Source organism: Callorhinus ursinus, unplaced genomic scaffold (assembly GCF_003265705.2).
Source record: "Callorhinus ursinus isolate GAN/ISIS: 27379988/994484 unplaced genomic scaffold, GSC_fseal_2.0 scaffold23, whole genome shotgun sequence".
NCBI lineage: Eukaryota > Metazoa > Chordata > Mammalia > Carnivora > Otariidae > Callorhinus > Callorhinus ursinus.
In genome coordinates, this window is record NW_027397085.1 from 25,911,870 (window position 1) to 25,928,322 (window position 16,453).

The 16,453-nt window shown below is 46.2% G+C and overlaps 1 protein-coding gene and 1 long non-coding RNA gene across 8 annotated transcripts in view; one reads left to right on the forward strand and one right to left on the reverse strand.

The window, feature by feature from the left end:
* LOC141374906 (uncharacterized) overlaps nucleotides 1-16,453 on the reverse strand; it is a 366,943-nt gene that overhangs the window by 76,317 nt on the left and 274,173 nt on the right. The window contains exon 6 of the long non-coding RNA XR_012382109.1: nucleotides 3,376-3,487. This is a non-coding gene — a long non-coding RNA (uncharacterized lncRNA). The remainder of the gene's footprint in view (nucleotides 1-3,375; nucleotides 3,488-16,453) is intronic.
* FGF1 (fibroblast growth factor 1) overlaps nucleotides 1-16,453 on the forward strand; it is a 93,806-nt gene that overhangs the window by 71,834 nt on the left and 5,519 nt on the right. For all 7 annotated transcript variants that reach the window (XM_073905536.1, XM_025852238.2, XM_073905531.1 and 4 more), the window contains 2 exons: nucleotides 1,475-1,677; nucleotides 14,514-14,617. In XM_073905536.1, the coding sequence (XP_073761637.1) occupies nucleotides 1,509-1,677; nucleotides 14,514-14,617 (273 nt within the window). In that variant the 5' untranslated portion in view covers nucleotides 1,475-1,508. The remainder of the gene's footprint in view (nucleotides 1-1,474; nucleotides 1,678-14,513; nucleotides 14,618-16,453) is intronic.

The window sequence follows — 16,453 nt, forward strand, 5'->3', positions numbered from 1 at the left end:
GGCAGAGACGTGCACAGACGTGCTAGACAAGAGGTAAAAATCCCACTTCCGGCAATGATACAGTATCAGTGAAGTCCCTTCACTTTTTCATGGTGTTAAGGCCAAGTGACTGCTTTGTTTCAACACACTCCTTTTGAGGCTTGGCACCACCACCTAGAAGCGGTTGACCTTGGACAGGCCATCGAACATCTGTCAGCTTCGGTGTCATTTTAGAAAAAATGGGGATCATACGAGTGTCTGTCTCAAAGAGTAATAAGGAAGGTCACATGAGCTAACTTGTACCCCAGAACGTGTGAATGATGATGATCATTATTATTATAATTGATATTATATTGCTATATTTGATAATATACACTTGATGTAATTGATAATAATATAATTGACATTACTGATGATCACCGTGTACAGCCAGCACCTGATCACTTTTGTAAGGAAGCTCCCACATAGTTTTCCGGCTCTTCTTTGCCTCTTTCCTGCATATCCCTGTTGTCACCAGTGCATTGTTCTCCTAAGTGGTGGGGCAAGGAGATGTTCTAAAATTCTAATGTTTATTACTTTTGCTTTTTAAAACTTAGCTTTGTGTCACTGATGCATTTTTACATGACGATATAAATCTCTATAGAGTGGGTGTCTACACTATTGGAGGATTATACCGTGTAATATGGCGGCTGCTGTGTCAGAATAAGTATGTCTCGTTAGAAAATAACGAGGAGGAAGACAGCCTTTGTACAAGGGACAGACCCACCTTCTCTGTGTGATATGAGGACGTACGGAAAGCTGGGGAAGGATAACTGGCAGACCCTTCATCAGGATCTGTCTCATCAAGGTTCCTTTGGTACAGTGTCTGCCCTTTAGATCCCTCCGGAACACCTGCCATGTGCTTGTTCCCCGCTCCACTGCTGTTCCCACCAGCAAACCCTTGACGCAGGACCCTTGGCAGTCCCTACTGTGGGTGGTCTGCGAGGCCTCCATCCCTTTTCCTATGGGTCCCCAACAGTCAGGCTCTCTGCGGGGCCGGCAGTCCCCAACCAAAACAGTGGGAGGATGGAGAGCAAAACCTCAGTGCCGGCCTCTCGGCTTTTGTGGGTTTCAGCCAGGGCCCAGGTGTTATTTTAGTGCAACTCCAGTGTTTAATTTGAGAATATGTGTGGATCAGAAGGAGGGACCAAAACATTATTTTTTTTTCCCTTGGCCAAGTGATTAAATTTGAAGTTCTAAAAAATGCACAGCCTGGTCCAAAGCTGTGTCCAATTGGGAAGTAAAAAATGTCCTGAAAATCCCTCCCAGGCCAGAGACCTTTATTCCTTAACCACTGCCCACCGCACAGGCCCATTTCCTGTGGCCATCACCTGGGCAGTCTGTGGTTACTAACCTACCAGGAGCCCCGTGCCCTGAGGCTCTCCTCCCCTTCTTGAAAGGGTATGTGGCACCTTTGCCGGTGGGACATTCTACAGGGTTGTCTAATTTCTTACAGCCTTGAAAACGCGGTAACCGGCAGCTGCTGAGCCATGGCTGAAGGGGAAATCACAACCTTCACCGCCCTGATGGAGAAGTTTAATCTGCCTCCGGGGAATTACAAGAAGCCCAAACTCCTCTACTGTAGCAACGGGGGCCACTTCCTGAGGATCCTTCCAGATGGCACAGTGGACGGGACAAGAGACAGGAGCGACCAGCACAGTAAGCACCCATCTCTTTTGCAGCCCCCTGCCTTCCTGGTGTCTTCCTTAGTCAAGGAGGCAAGCAGGGAGGCTATCTGCATACGGGTACCCTTTCTCTTCCTGACACACTCAGCAGCAGGGTAACATAAACGTGTACAGGTCTAGGTGTGGGAAATAACACACTGTGAGAGCTACAGCCTCCCTAAAGGGGTCCGATATCAAGATTTTAAAAGGACTATCTGTTGACCTAACATAACTGCTTCGAGATCAGATACAGCTGCCAGTGTTCAACTGTTGTGGGTTTCCGTAACTAGTGAAGAAGGGCCTGGCCCCCAAGGCTGGTGAGGGCCCTGCCTGCTCTCTGACAGGAGGATCCACGTGAGGCAGGGGGCAGTCAGCCCTACACAAAGACCTGGGCTCAGTTTCATGGTCATGGACGCTCCAGCGTATGTTCCCACCGGGCTGGATTTGCGAAATCCTAGTTCATAATCATAGTCTTACACATCATAAATCACGCAGCTTTCGCTCTGCGTATCATGCAGATGTGGTTGTGGTAACTGGGAAGGGGTAAAGTCATTCTCCAGACCTTATAGAAACTGGAAAGTGAGAGCAGTGGGAGCCAGATGCTGACTATCTCTTCCGGGCTTTCCCGCCAGCTTAGCTCTCAGATGGCATTGATAGACGGAGGTATGACTCTAGAGAAAAGAATCGTCATGACTACCTAAGAATAAAAATCTCTTCCTTCTGCTTTAGTGCTTCTCACGGTGGTGTGTCTGTTTGATATGAGGTGTCTGGGTCCTACTGTGATGTTATCAGGGATTCCCTGAGCCAAAAGTCAGAACTAAGTTCCTGCTTAGAGGGTCAGTGATCTGATGGGTAAAGCACACTGTGAATCAAGAGAAGAAAAGTGTAGGGGAAACCAGGAGATACATAATAATAGCACAGGCAGCAAGTAAGGGTCTACAGAACAGGCTTGGAAATGAATGCAAAATACTGACCTTGATGTGATATACCAAATAGTCTTAATTATTCACGTAATATGCACCAAATTACAGGCTGTAAGCACAAACGACCACCTCAGTGGTGCTCACTCTACTCTTAAATGCAAAGGTCGTGGGGTCGGAAGCCGCCATTTATGGACCAGAAGCACTGTCTCTTCCTTCCCACTCACCAGGCAGACCCTTGAGATAAAGAGCAGGAAGGCTGATGTTGGGCCTTGTAGTTGCAGGGTCAGATTTTTTGGGGGGTTGTTTGATGGCTTGTCTTCAAATGGGCCTAGTGAATGCCTTATATTTGATAAAAACTAGGTACCGGAGTGAGGCAAAAAGGACTCTATTTAGTACATTAAACATATATATGTATGTAAGTAACATTTACTGCAAACAAATGGACTTAAATTGTAGTCCATTGTGTGAGGCAAGCTACACAATTTGTGTGATCTGCCCCCTACAACACAAGGGAAAGAAGTTTTAATTCCTCTGGGATTTTAAATGTTTCTCATAAGTCTTTTTTTTTTTTAAGATTTTATTTATTTGACAGAGAGAGAGACAGCGAGAGAGGGAACACAAGCAGGGGGAGTGGGAGAGGGAGAAGCAGGCTTCCCGCGGAGCAGGGAGCCCGACGCGGGGCTCGATCCCAGGACCCTGGGACCATGACCTGAGCCGAAGGCAGACGCTTAACGACTGAGCCACCCAGGCGCCCCTGTCATAAGTCTTACCCATCTTCTGAACCAATAGGAATGCTCTCTGGTGCTCAGAATCCCAGGGGAAAGACAACCATTATGCTGTGTTCCTCAGGGTTAGGCTGGCTTTTCTGGGAAATCTTGAATTCTGGGAAAACAAGACACTACAATTAGGACTTCCAAGTACTGGAATTTCTGTGCAAATGGCATGTGATTTCACTGTTTTCATCCCATCATTAACACTATCAATTGCATTCTGGGTATGTAACATTGGGACAACTTCTGAAAGTGCTGTGAATTTGGCCACCTGACCGAAGAAGCCAGGAACCCCTGGAATGCAGCACCAGAAAGCTGTAAGAGTGCGTGTGAGGAGGTCTACATCCAAGTAATGCTGGATCGACTGCCAAGTGAACTTGGGCTAATTATGTAATTTTTCTGGCCTCACTTTTCTCACTTGTGAAATAAGAATACTACTACTTGCATCGCTGGTTTCTTGGGAGGATTAAATGACATGATCGAGCACAGTGCCTGGCCCAGGGTAACAGCTCAGTACAACACTGCTGTTGTTGTCATCATCACATAATCAAGGCTTCGATATAGTCAACGCAGCACGTGGAAATACAGTGTAATATCTGAGGACCTTCCCTTCATTTTTTCTGTAATATTGTCTCCCAGGAAGGTCAAGGGTCTGGGTTCATGTTTTGATTCAGGGCCTCCTTGCCAACATTCAGAGTTGTGTTGGCCTGTTTATTTACTCTAGAACTAGGAACAAGGGCCAAGGAGGACAGAAATCAGAGTAAGTGTGGTGAGTGAGCAGAAATCCATCTCTGTACTTGTGAATGCCAGGAGAATGGGATGGATAATTCACATACTCTCTGCAGACTCAAGGGGCCCTAGATTTGGAGTCAGAAAGCTTGAGTTCATATTCCTTCTCCGTCATTTTCTAACTGGGACAGCACTGAACAATGACAATTCTCCCCATTTTGCGTAAAATGCTCTGTCAAGTCCCCCAGCCCAAGGACCCTTCCAACCACCCCTCCTGTCTAAAAATGTAGTTGTCTCCAGTGTTCCCAGCTGTCTAATCTTGGGAATAATATTGAGACTCAGCTTCCCCACCTGGGGAATGGGAATAATAACACCGCCCTGTGTGTCTGAAAAGTCTTAAAAGATCCGGCAGGCAAGAGGACTCCCGGCATGGCTGTACCCACTGAGTGTGGTTCTGTCGCCCTCTACTGCCCAGTGGCGGTACTGCCACACACTTCATTTCAAGGGTTATTCTGCATCAGAATCAATCTGGACAGGGCAGGGTCCGAGAGAGTAGATGACCCTGGCTTACCAATTAGCACCATCTGGCGAGGGGATGGTTTCTATTCCTAGATTATTAGTTTGAGCATGACTAGAGATTGTGAGCATGACTAGAGGTCACAGGTACACAGCCATACTCTAACGACTTCCATGAGGAAGAATATTTCTAAAACCCAATCAAATATTGAAATGAATCTACATAAATCATACCAAATAGAACGGTATGCCTTCCAGCTCTACAAGGCAAAAAAATAACTCTTTTCACAGCTTCTCTTTGTCTGCAACCAGCGGATCTGCCCTGGGCAAAACTGGGATGTTTTCAAAACTTATCTTTTTCCTACTTCCAGGAGAGTAAGTTTCCAAGTACCTAACACAAGGCCTTTCTTGGAGCGGTATAAACCTACGACAGATGCTTGTGCACAGGCCACTGTAATAATGTAGGCCTGAGTAAAATGTCCCCCTAACTCCTCAAACCACGACTGTAGACTATACAGGCTGTGACGATCTGTTACAACGCCATTCTAGGAAAGCCAGGCAACACCAGAGTAAGAGCCGCAAACCATGAGACAAAGCAATGGTGTTAAGGTGCAAGAAGGTTCATGGTGATTCCTATGGCTTTCCTTTGGGACATGGGTAGATGGTGGCATCGCCTTGAGAAGGAGGATCCTGGAAGAGGAACAGGCACAGGGAAAGATGACCAGTCTCATTTCGGACACAGAGCATTTGAGGAGTGCCTCTTGTACCATCCCATATCTCCTGGTAGTTATAATTACACTTATTGTGTGAGCATTTAATGGTTTCCCCACACACACACACTAGGCTCCCTGAGGATGGGGACTTTGTCTCTTATAGTTCAACAATGCAATTATGTGTCTAGGACATTGACTGGCACTTGGCATAATGCCCAATAAATATGAATTTGATGAGTGAATGAATTGTATTCGTGGCAGATAAATTCAGTAAATACCTACTGAGCACCTGGTATATGCCAGGCATTGTGTTAGATTCTTTCATTTCCACTTAACCATAATCTCACAAGGTTATGAATTATCATCGCTCTGCAGACACTGAGCTAACCGGGCCTGTGACCAGTTAATAAGTGGGAAAGTTGAAAGAGGTCCATAGCTGCTTCTTCCAATACTAAGGCTCTTTCCATATACCACTACGGCCCCTGACATCAATACCATGATGGTGGTCTCACCCCATGAACTGATTAAATAAACACAGTGGAGGGGTGCCTAGGTGGCACAGTCAATTAAGCATCCGACTCTTGGTTTTGGCTCAGGTTGTGATCACAGGGTCATGAGATCGAGCCCCGTGTCAGGCTCCACGCTCAGCATGGAGTCTGCTTGAGATTCTCTCTCCCTCTCCCTCTGCCCCTGCCACTTGTGCTCTCTCTCTCGATCTCTCTCTAAAATAAATAAATAAATCTTTAAAAAAAAAAAGAAAACAAACCATACTGGAGTCACACAGCCTGTCACGTGGATCAGAGGGGTGTAGGTGCAGCTCCCTGTTTACTAGCTCCTTGTCCCCCTGGGGAAGTTACTTCCCCACAGGCCTCCATTTCTTCATTTTAAAAACAGTTCCCATGACCTAGGAAAGGAGGAACCTTAAAAGTGGTATAGCACATAGTAGGTGCTCCAAAAATGTTATTCATCATCATCACTCCTAGGCTTACTTGACCTTCTTTCTGTAACCATCTGATCTCTGTAGGCTGTTAAGTTAAATGAATGTTAGCCTTGCTCACGGGATTTAGTTTTTATCTTTATATTTTTATAAATTCTTTATCTCGGTGTCACCAGGACTGTCTAGGTTTGGTGCTCTCAAGGCCTGGAATGTAGGAAAAATGTGCCAGGCCCAGCAAGCCCTGCCCTGTCTAACTTCTCTGGCAGAGAGAGCAAGCTGTGGTGGGCAGAGCAAGGAGGGGCTCCATGTTCCATTCTGTTCTTCCTGCTGCACTTTCTTCTCGGGCAAAAGGGGACATGATTTGTTCCTCAATGGGTTGAACACCTGAACGGTAACTGGAGAAGAACAAGTTCATGAGCATCCCAAATCTGCAGCCTCCTCTGCAACCCACACCCCCTTGCCTCCCCAAGCACATAAGAGACTGTGCTGGGAACAGGATTACTGGCACTGCTCACTGCACAAATGGAAATGTTCCTGAGCGAAGTGTGTGCCAATCAAATATTTATAAATCAAACCACATCCTAAAGGCACTAAGGGAGTTCACTGGTCAGAGGAATCATACTTTGTAGCCCTTTATAAAGGGCAGATCCTTTTCAGTGAAATCCCTCCCACCTCCCTTGTTTGGGGGCTGTGCAGACTTCAGTTTCTGGTATGACTCGGCACCTCGTGGTAAAGGCACCTGGCTCCCCACCAGCTTGGGCTGCAAGTCAAGACAGTTTTTCAGATCACCAAGGTGGGCAGAACTGGGCCCTGCTTGCAGAAGTCAGCAAGCAGGGCCGGTCTTCAGGCAGAAAGGCTCCCCAAGCCCCTGCAGGGTGTTCCCACCTTGGTGAGACATGATGCCAGAGGTCTCCCTGCCCCTCTTCCCACTCACCCCTTATCTGATTATACAGAAGAGGTTTTTCTAGATAGACTCCTTTTTTTGTTTTTAATATCCACAGTCCGTGGACTATATCAAAATTTTCCAGGCATCTTTTTTTCAGACCCTAAAGCAGAAGCAGACACCTTTACACATTCTAAGAAAAGTCTTTTTCATATATATATATATATATATATGTATTCCAAACCACTGGAATTTTTTTTCCACAAACTCACTTTTTTTTTTTCTTCTCCATCTTTCTCTAATGTTTTACGGAGCCCAGCTTGGGGCTACATTTTAATTATAAATGCCACTGACATAAAACAACCTCACTGAGTTCTGAATGAGGCTGACCTCACTTTGGGTAAATACAGCAAAGGACGGGAAGTCTCCGACCCAGAATAAACTCGGCATGTAATCTTTTTTGGCCTCTCTTTGGAGAGAGAGGTGGAAAGCAGGCTTCAAGGCCACGGACGTGCTACCAAAGCAGAACCTCCCTCTGCATTCATTTGTCCCCTGAATGCACCAGTTGTAATCTTATCTTTTAAAAATTTCTAGGGTAAGGGAGGAAGACGCAAGGATGTCTTGGGGCTCGGAACCATGGTGCAGTGCCCCAAATCTCACTTCATCTTGGCAGTGGCAGGCTCATAACACCTTTCCCTTCTTTCTATCCTTGGAAAGTAAGAATCATGTATCTTCCTGTGAATAAAAGTACTGCTAAGAGCTAAGGGAAGGTACTGCAGAGAAGAGAAAACCAGAGATATAGACGTAGCTCTGCAGAAAAACAGGCGCACTGCCTAGTTAGGGGCTGGCATGTCCACCCAAAAAGCTCTGGGTTCACCTTGATGTACGTTCCTCCAAGGAAAAAGCCCCGTGAAGGGGTCCAAACTATAAGCCCAGGGCAGGGAGGAGCACGATGCACAAAGGTGGAAATTACACTGCAGTATTTTGACATTTAGTTTTGATAAATGGGCCATTCCTAACCAGCACACCCTTCTGCGTTTCCTAGTAAAGAAGCGGGGCTCTGGATGCCACTGGGCACATCATGGTCACAAATCCACCAAGCAAACACTTACAACCTGTGCATAAAAAATGTAGCCCATTTTTTATACTGCTTTGTAAATTTGACTTTCTCTAAGAAGCTTAAGTCTACCTAGAGTACCTTTACAAAAATTTGCTGGTGAGGGGCAGAGAAGAGGCCCGGCCGGGGGCAGAGAAGGCAGGAGCCCCAGACCGTGGCAGAGCCTCTGTGCCTGTGCAGGCCGTGGGGGCTGGGAGAGCTGGGGGCCACAAGAAGGCAATTAAAAAAATAAATAAGTAAAATAAAACAACAAATTTAAAAAAAAGGTTTTTTAATTAAAAATTGTTTCCATTTCTCCTGCTAAGTCAAAAATGGAACAATAAGTACTCTACGGACTAAATGACTTGTCTCATTTTTCAAAAAGTACTTGCCCTTTCATCCTAGGGATGTGAGAGAGCCAAGGACCTTCCTGTCACAGACAGCAAGTCCTAAATTCCCTGCCAGGGATGAAGAAAAGCTGCTCCTTCCCGTTTGCTCAGGTGTTAGTTAACCTGGTGGAAGGTGCTGGAAAAGGAAACTGAGCAGAGAATGGGGGGGCCCTCGTGCCCCCTCACCCCTGTCCTGCCTCATCAGCTTTCCTGGCTCCCTGTCACCGCCCAAGAAGGCTCGCCTTTACTGATACCTAGGTTTGGGTCTACACGGGGCCTGGGTCAAGCCTGAGCCTGGTCGTAGGGCATCAGGGGGGAGTCAGGAGCAAGCAACAGGAGTCCTGGCAAGCTCTGAGTGTTTGCCCATTGGCTAAGAGCAGAGCCTTACACATCAGCTACGGCCCCGAAAAGGAGAAGTCCATGGTCACCAGCAGCCCCATCACCCAGACTGAACCAGGGTCACCCAGCGGCTGGGTTTGCCTTGGAATTGTGCTTTTAACAAAATGAAGAGCTAGGACAAAGGGAAAGTTCCTCCCACTGCCCTCCCCAACTCGGCCCTTCGCCTCATCCTCCCCAGAGCAGCAACGGGTATGAATTTGGTCTGAATCTAAGGCACATTTTCCCATGTTACTCCCTATATATTCATGACCTATGCACACTGTTTTGTGTTTTATACAGAATTTCATCAAGGATTTACTGCATTCTTTTGCAATCTGTTTTCACCCTACATTATTTTCTGCTTTTCTTTGAAAGATAAAATATATATATACATTCTACCTATCTAATACATATGTGTATCTACCAATAATATGTAGTACATATGAAATAGAGAGTTTCTGCTGTAGCCGTTGCACTTGTGTTTGCTTGTAGCTGAAAAATGAGTGGTTTCTCTAGTGTGCGTCTTTATCATTACAGGGTCTGAGCCCCCTCGGCTCCTGGGGCGGGGTCCCTGGGTGGCATGGGGTGCGGGTCTCTGCACGCCACAGATGGGCAGGGACTGTGTGCTGACTGAGCGGTTTCCAGGCCGTTGGGTGTTGCTCCGAGAGGGAGGAGCTGTTGCTGGTCCAGGCTGTGTGGCTACCCCTCCCCTTTCTGAGCCCCCTTTCTCACACACACACTCCTTCTCGCTCCTCCTGGGCAGCAGCTGCCGGAGGCTGTAGGTTGAGAAGACTGGAATGGAGTCACTCGAGGGAGCCAGACACCTCGTTGGTTCCACAAGCAGCCCTAGCTGGGTGTTACTCCTTCCTGCCAGGCCTGCTCGCAGAGGATATATGTTTAGGAAACTTAGCCAGAAAGAAATCCAGTGAAAATGAGCTATGAAACTTGGACATCCTGGAGAAATAATATTTACAGAGGAAACTCTTGAGACGAACTCTCACCAGTGCAACAGCCCTGGCGTTGGGGCTCATGGCTGAGGACTGAGTCCTGTGCCAAGCAGCTCTGGCTCATGTGTACCTCCGTGAGGCCTTCACGTGGCCAACATGGGAGTCCATAGTCCACAGAGGGAGAACTCGACTCTACCTGCCCCCACCCCGCCCCCAGAAAGACAAACGGAGACTAGGGAAGGCAGAGAACAGAAATGAGCTAGGAAATGAAAAGCTTTCTAAAAACGCTCCTTGCTGATAATGATGTGTCAGTGTAAGTCCATCAGTTGTAACAAATGTACCACCGTGATGGGGGTGTTGGTAATGGGGGGCTGCACATGTGTGACAGCAGGGGATATACGGGAAATCACTGTACCTTCCCTTCATTTTTGCTGTGAACCTGACATGGCTCAAAAATATAAAGTCTATTTAAAAAAAGCATCCTTGATTACACGAAAGGACCTGTCCTTTGGGATTTCTGTAGCACCTATAATGTGTTTGAATAAATACCTACATAATGGGTGGGTAGGTGGAAAAAAAGTCCCAGGCAACCAACCTGGAGCTACAAATGGGATCCTGGATGACTATCCGCCAGCTTATACATCTTGTCTGACCTTGAACACAAGGGGGTGCAAGGAAAGAGAATTTGGCTGGATTTGGATCCATCTTTCCCACCACTGGAGCCCAAGGTGTTGTATGAAAGAGAAGAAAGCACAGGATACTTGCAATCCTCAGAGCTGGGCTCTGGTCACGACGTGACTCCTGATTATAAGTATAATGTTGGGTAAAACATTTTGTCAGCAAGCTTTAGTCCTCTTCCCTACAGGACAAAGCCACTGCCACCTTCCTCCAGACAATGCTGGGAGAAGCAATGAAGTTACTGTAGCTCCGTGGAAATGACAGCGACAGTCCTGGGCCCTCTCCATGCATTAAATCATTTAATCCTCAAAACAATTCCAGGAAGCAGGTACTGTCATCACGCATAAGGCAAAAGAGCTAAATAACTTGCCCAATGATCACACAGCTAATACACAGCCAAGCCAGAATTTGAATTCGTGTAGTTTGATTCTGGAACCCACACTCTAATTTTATACTGTTTATACCAGGTTAGAAACTAGCACGATGCCTGGCATGTTTAGGTGATCCATACACAGTCCCTTCCCTTGGTCTCTCTTAAACATACAGTATTATGCAGAGAAACTGGCAGGAAAATATATTTAAAACTTCTCGGAAAACCATAAGATCCAATGAAAACACAAAGCACTAAAAAACCCCAATTTTACTGAGATATTATTCATATACCACAGAATTAACCCGCTTACGGTGTACAAGTCAATGGTTTTTCTTTCTTTTTTTTTTAAGATTTTATTTATTTATTTGACAGACAGAGAGATAGTGAGAGCAGAAACACAAGCAGGGGGAATGGGAGAGGGAGAGGCAGACTTCCCGCCAAACAGGGAGCCTGATGTTGGACTCGATTCCAGGACCTTGGGATCATGACCTGAGCTGAAGGCAGACGCCTAATGACTGAGCCACCCAGGCGCCCCCAGTGGTTTTTCTTAATTCACAGATTTGTGACTATCTCCACAATCAATTTTAGGACATTTTCATCCCCTGCAAAAGAAACCCTGTACCTCTCAACCAGAATTTCCCCTTTGCTCTCCCCACACTTGTCCTCAGCCCCTAGCTACCACTAATCTATGTCCTGTCTCTATGGGTCTGTCCATTCTGGACATTTCATTTAATAGAACCATACAATATGTGGTCCTTTGTAACCGGCTTCTTTCACTGAGCACGTTTTCAAGGCTCATCCATGTTGCAGCATGTAAGAGTACTCCGTTCCTTTTTATGGCCGAACAATATTCTGTTGGTGCAGCGCGGCTGTGAAAGGTATTTCCTTAGATGTTAGAGCTGGGAAAAACTTTAGAGACTGAATGCAAAGCCTTCCCATGTTACTGATAAAGAGACTGTGGCCTTGAGGTTAAGGAGCCTCGCCAAGGTCACCCGGAAAGCTCTCAACTCAGTCCCTCTTACTTCATTCCACAAAGCATTACTGGAAACATCATTCAAAGTGCACAGCTTATAGATGATGGACAGCAGGATCATCTCTGCAAATATTGGCCTAACATCATCCATTCGACAAATCTATCTTGGCTGAACCAGTGGGCAAGGCACAGTGTGAGGTGCTGCAGACCTAGGGGCAACAAGACAGAGACGATCCCTGTTCTTTCCCTGGGTACACATTCTCCTGGGGAGGCAGAAATAAAGGAGCAAACCCCTAAATGACAAAAACAATTGTTCGCCGTATAAAGTGCCACAGAGAAAACAAAGGACCGAGAAGGAGACAACGGGGGGGCTCAGGTGGCATTGGCAGGGACAAGGTTGTATACAGACAGTTGTGGGGGCCTTGAGTGGGAAAGGCCCTTCTGAGGAGGAGGCATTTAGGCTGGGGCCTGGAGGAGGAGAAGGACCAACTGTGTCAACATCAGGGTTTAGAAGGTGCCAGACAAAGTGTCAAGCGTGGGAAGTGGGAGAGAGCTTGCTGTGTTGGGGGAGTTAAACGGGTGGGGCGGGGTGAGTGGGCGAGCAAGTGGTGTGGTGTGAGGCTAGAGAGGAGGCCCAGATCATGATGGAGGCCTTCTGGCCTGTTCTCTCATGACTGCCCTCTCCGACTAACCCGAGTCAGGAGGACCCGTGGGAAAGGAGATCAGTGGCTTCCGGTTTCCTTCCTGTGAATTAGATAAACTCCACTGACCACAGGAAGTTGGGGTAGAGGAGACCCGAGTCTCTGTAGTGAACACTTCCAAGGACAAGAGAACTGCATCTTCAGTAAGGGTGAGTAACTATGTATCACTCTCGGGATGAATCAGAAGATAAGGAAAACGGGGAAATGAGAAAAAAACAGACATATTAATAAGGAAGCGGTTAAATGATTATGGTGTAGCCACATAGTAGAACACGGTGCAGCTGGTAAAAAGAACGAGGTTAACTCTTTCAGTGCTGAACTGGCAAGAGCTCCAGTTGGTTGTTAAGTTTGTGTTTAAAAAAAAAAAAAAGGCAGGAGGGATAACATGTATTTGCCCAGTCGCACAAGGGAGGCTGGGGGACAGAGGTAATAGAAGGGAGACTCTGTCTCCTCTTAACACGGTTTCCAAGTTCAAAACAGGTGAATATATTTCCTATTCAAAGAAATTGAATAAAGCAGGAAAACAAAGAAAAGGCAATGAGGGGTCTCCAGCTGCCAACCAGAGCCCGGTGTTCCTTCCAGCCCACCCTGCCCCTCAGCCTCCGACTAAGCTGATTCTTAGGGAGGTCAGCTTGTGCTCCCAGAGAACGGGGTGCTCACTGGTCCTCAGTTAGATTTTTTCACCCCTAGTCATCACGATGGTTGTGACAGTCTAGTGACCAAAGAAATCGTTCAGACAGCCCAGAATTAATTTTGCTTCTCAAACGTGATCCATCAAAGGATCTCCCCCTCTACAGCCACCAGGGGGAGAATGAACAAGTGAAGAATTATTGAGTGGCTGTCGTACTGCAGGTAGTGGTCCAGCAGTGGGCAAGGCTCCTTAGGGTTATTAATCAGTGTAAATGGGGAGTCTAACTCAGAGGAACTCAGCTCCTTGCCCTCAACCTCATAGTTTCCCAACCGCAGCACTACTGACCTTCTGGGTTGGATAATTCCTTGTTGTGGGGGCCACCCTGAGCATTGCAGAATGTGTCACAGCATCCCTGGCCCCGACATACCATCCTCACTGCAGCTAACACAGCCCAAAATATCTCCAGACACGGTCAGATGTCACCTGGAGAACAACAGCACCCCAGGGTGAGAACCACTGTTCCCATCCCTGCATTTCCAGACAACTGCTTTGTCTTCCCAGTGAGAAGCTGGGGTTCCCCTCTGCCTCTGTCTCAGCTGGGCTGCCGCAGAGCCTGGCAGTTGACTGAACTTCATGGTGGGAGAGTTCCCCGAGTTTCAGATGCAGTAATCAGTCCAACTTCCTGGGAAACTCTCCGTCTGGGAAAATAACGCTATCAGATTTTTTAAAAAAACCATCTATCTGCGAGAAGCTCCCATGGCGGAGGCTGGGGCCCTAAAAAGGCACCCCCAAAGCAGGTCGCTAATGAAAGCAAAACACACTCAGGCTGGCCAGCTCCCCACCCTGCAGCACCTAGGAGACAGAATGTCGCTTCCTACCGTGGTTGCTTCCCAGCCAGGAGGGGACAGAGACAGGAAGTGCGTGAGGGGTCATTCTGTAACCAACAGGGGGATGGAGGGCACGCCCACCATCATCTCTCCTTCTCTCAAGAACATCACTCCCAAAGGGCAGCTTTCTTTGGAGGGCAAAGAAAAAGGAACTGTATTTCTATGTTTTGATTAATTTGAGGCTCATCCTTGAGGGCACTGCGAAATGAGTGAGCAGAATTTTCCATGGCTAACTGTCCTGGCCGCCAGGCCCTATCGGCAAAGGTTTAGTGTTTATTTACTTTTGCTCATGTTATTTTTGTTTCAGTTCAGCTGCAGCTCAGTGCGGAAAGCGTGGGGGAGGTGTATATAAAGAGTACCGAGACTGGACAGTACTTGGCCATGGACACCGATGGGCTTTTGTACGGCTCAGTAAGTATGAGGCTGACATGCTTCCAGACACGGCCAAGGTTTGAGGTTTCCAGAAATCGTGTTACACTGAGTGATGCAAATATAAAGCAACAATTAGTCTCTGTTTGTTATTTTTTCCAGCAGGATTCCCACCCTCTACCGTGCCTTATTTTAGGTGCAGGCATGAAAGACTTTCTTGTGGTGCTCTCTCAAAATACTCAAACGTATTATCACCTAGACACAGAGGAGATATTGATTGAAATTTTAGTAACTCCTCAGTCAATCATTCCAGAATACCTATTTCCACTTCATTCATTCATTCCAAAAATGTTTCTCCAGCACCACTGCATGCTGTAAGCATGTTCTCCAAGCTTTTCACAAAAATTATAGAGCCTAGCATGTGACTCATCACCCAATAAACCTTCAGCAAGTGCCTCCTGTGTCTAAGTACTGAAGGGATGTGGCGATGAATGAGCTACATCCCTGTCTGAGCGTTTACTCAGGAGCTAAAAATCCTCCACATCTTTTGCACCATCCCTCCTCTGGGTAATTCTTTACACAGGTTTGACTCATTATATATTGGTCTTTGTGAGAAAAGAATGGAAACAGACAGTGTGATTTTTGCCCCTCTTGGTGTCTCTGGTAGAAGATTTAAATGGAAAGAGAACTAAAGCCAATGGACCCAAGTTTTGAAATTATTTCTGAATCTCAATGATCCTTTCTCTATATCCTAACAATTGATCACTGAGGCTTGGCCAAACTCCTTTCTTCCCTTTTATGAAGATGTCTACAAAAAGGCAGCTAGTAGGGGGTTTTGGTCTGAAGCTCCCTTTAACTTACATCAAATTGCCAAGGGGCATGGGCACAGAAAACTGCCTCTTAAAGCTCTAACTTCAGCCAGGGTTCAGGATGTGAACACAGTTTGGTTTGTCAAGTCGCCTGCTAAGGGTCAGGAGATGAGACTGTCAGAGTAATGAGCAGCCTCCGTAGGCTGTTTGCTGAAATATGGATCAAATGGTACAATTTTAAAGGGTTTGGAGGTAGGTAGTGACTGCTACATAGGAAGCAGATTTTTTTTTTTAAAGTGGTTCTTCTACTTGGTAAAAAAATCAATCAACCAATCAATCACTGAATCTCAGACTCAAAACTGAATCTCAATTCTCTGCAACTTTGGCAAATTACTCACCTCCTCTGAGCCTTATCTAAAATGAAGATAGTAACTGATGGTGACTACCACATATAGGGGTTAAGAGGGGTCAGAGAGACAATGCACAGAACCCACCCACCAATATTGCTGACACACGGGAGGTACTCCATCAGTGAGAGCTATAAGACAAATAATAATTTTATAAATCCCTTATTCTCATTATTTCATAGGTTACATTTATAGTTTATGGCTTTTCCTCTTTTAAATCAGTTTTGATATTTAATATAATCTTCTTCTACTTGTATAAAGATCTTGAGGGAGAACCCCCAAATCCAATTTCCTCTGGGCTCCCACCGTAGTCCTGCCCATCACTGTACTTCACCTGAAATATTCAGAGGGTAATCTTAATACATTATGCCTAATAATCTATATATTTCTCCACTAATAATGACAAGTTCTAAAATATCTCAGAGCTCTGCCTCACTCTTAACCAGTTCTGGGTATTAATCCACCCTGCTACAAATTTTTATGTCTGTAGAAAGGACATATTATTTTAAAAAATAAGTTTGAAAGGCCATATATCAAAACATTAATATATGTATCTCTAGGGGTGGTAAGTGGCTAATTTTACAATATGTGAATGCCTGTCTTATCCAAATTTTCTACAGGAGGCACATGTCACCCATTTAACCAACTGAGCCACCCAGGTG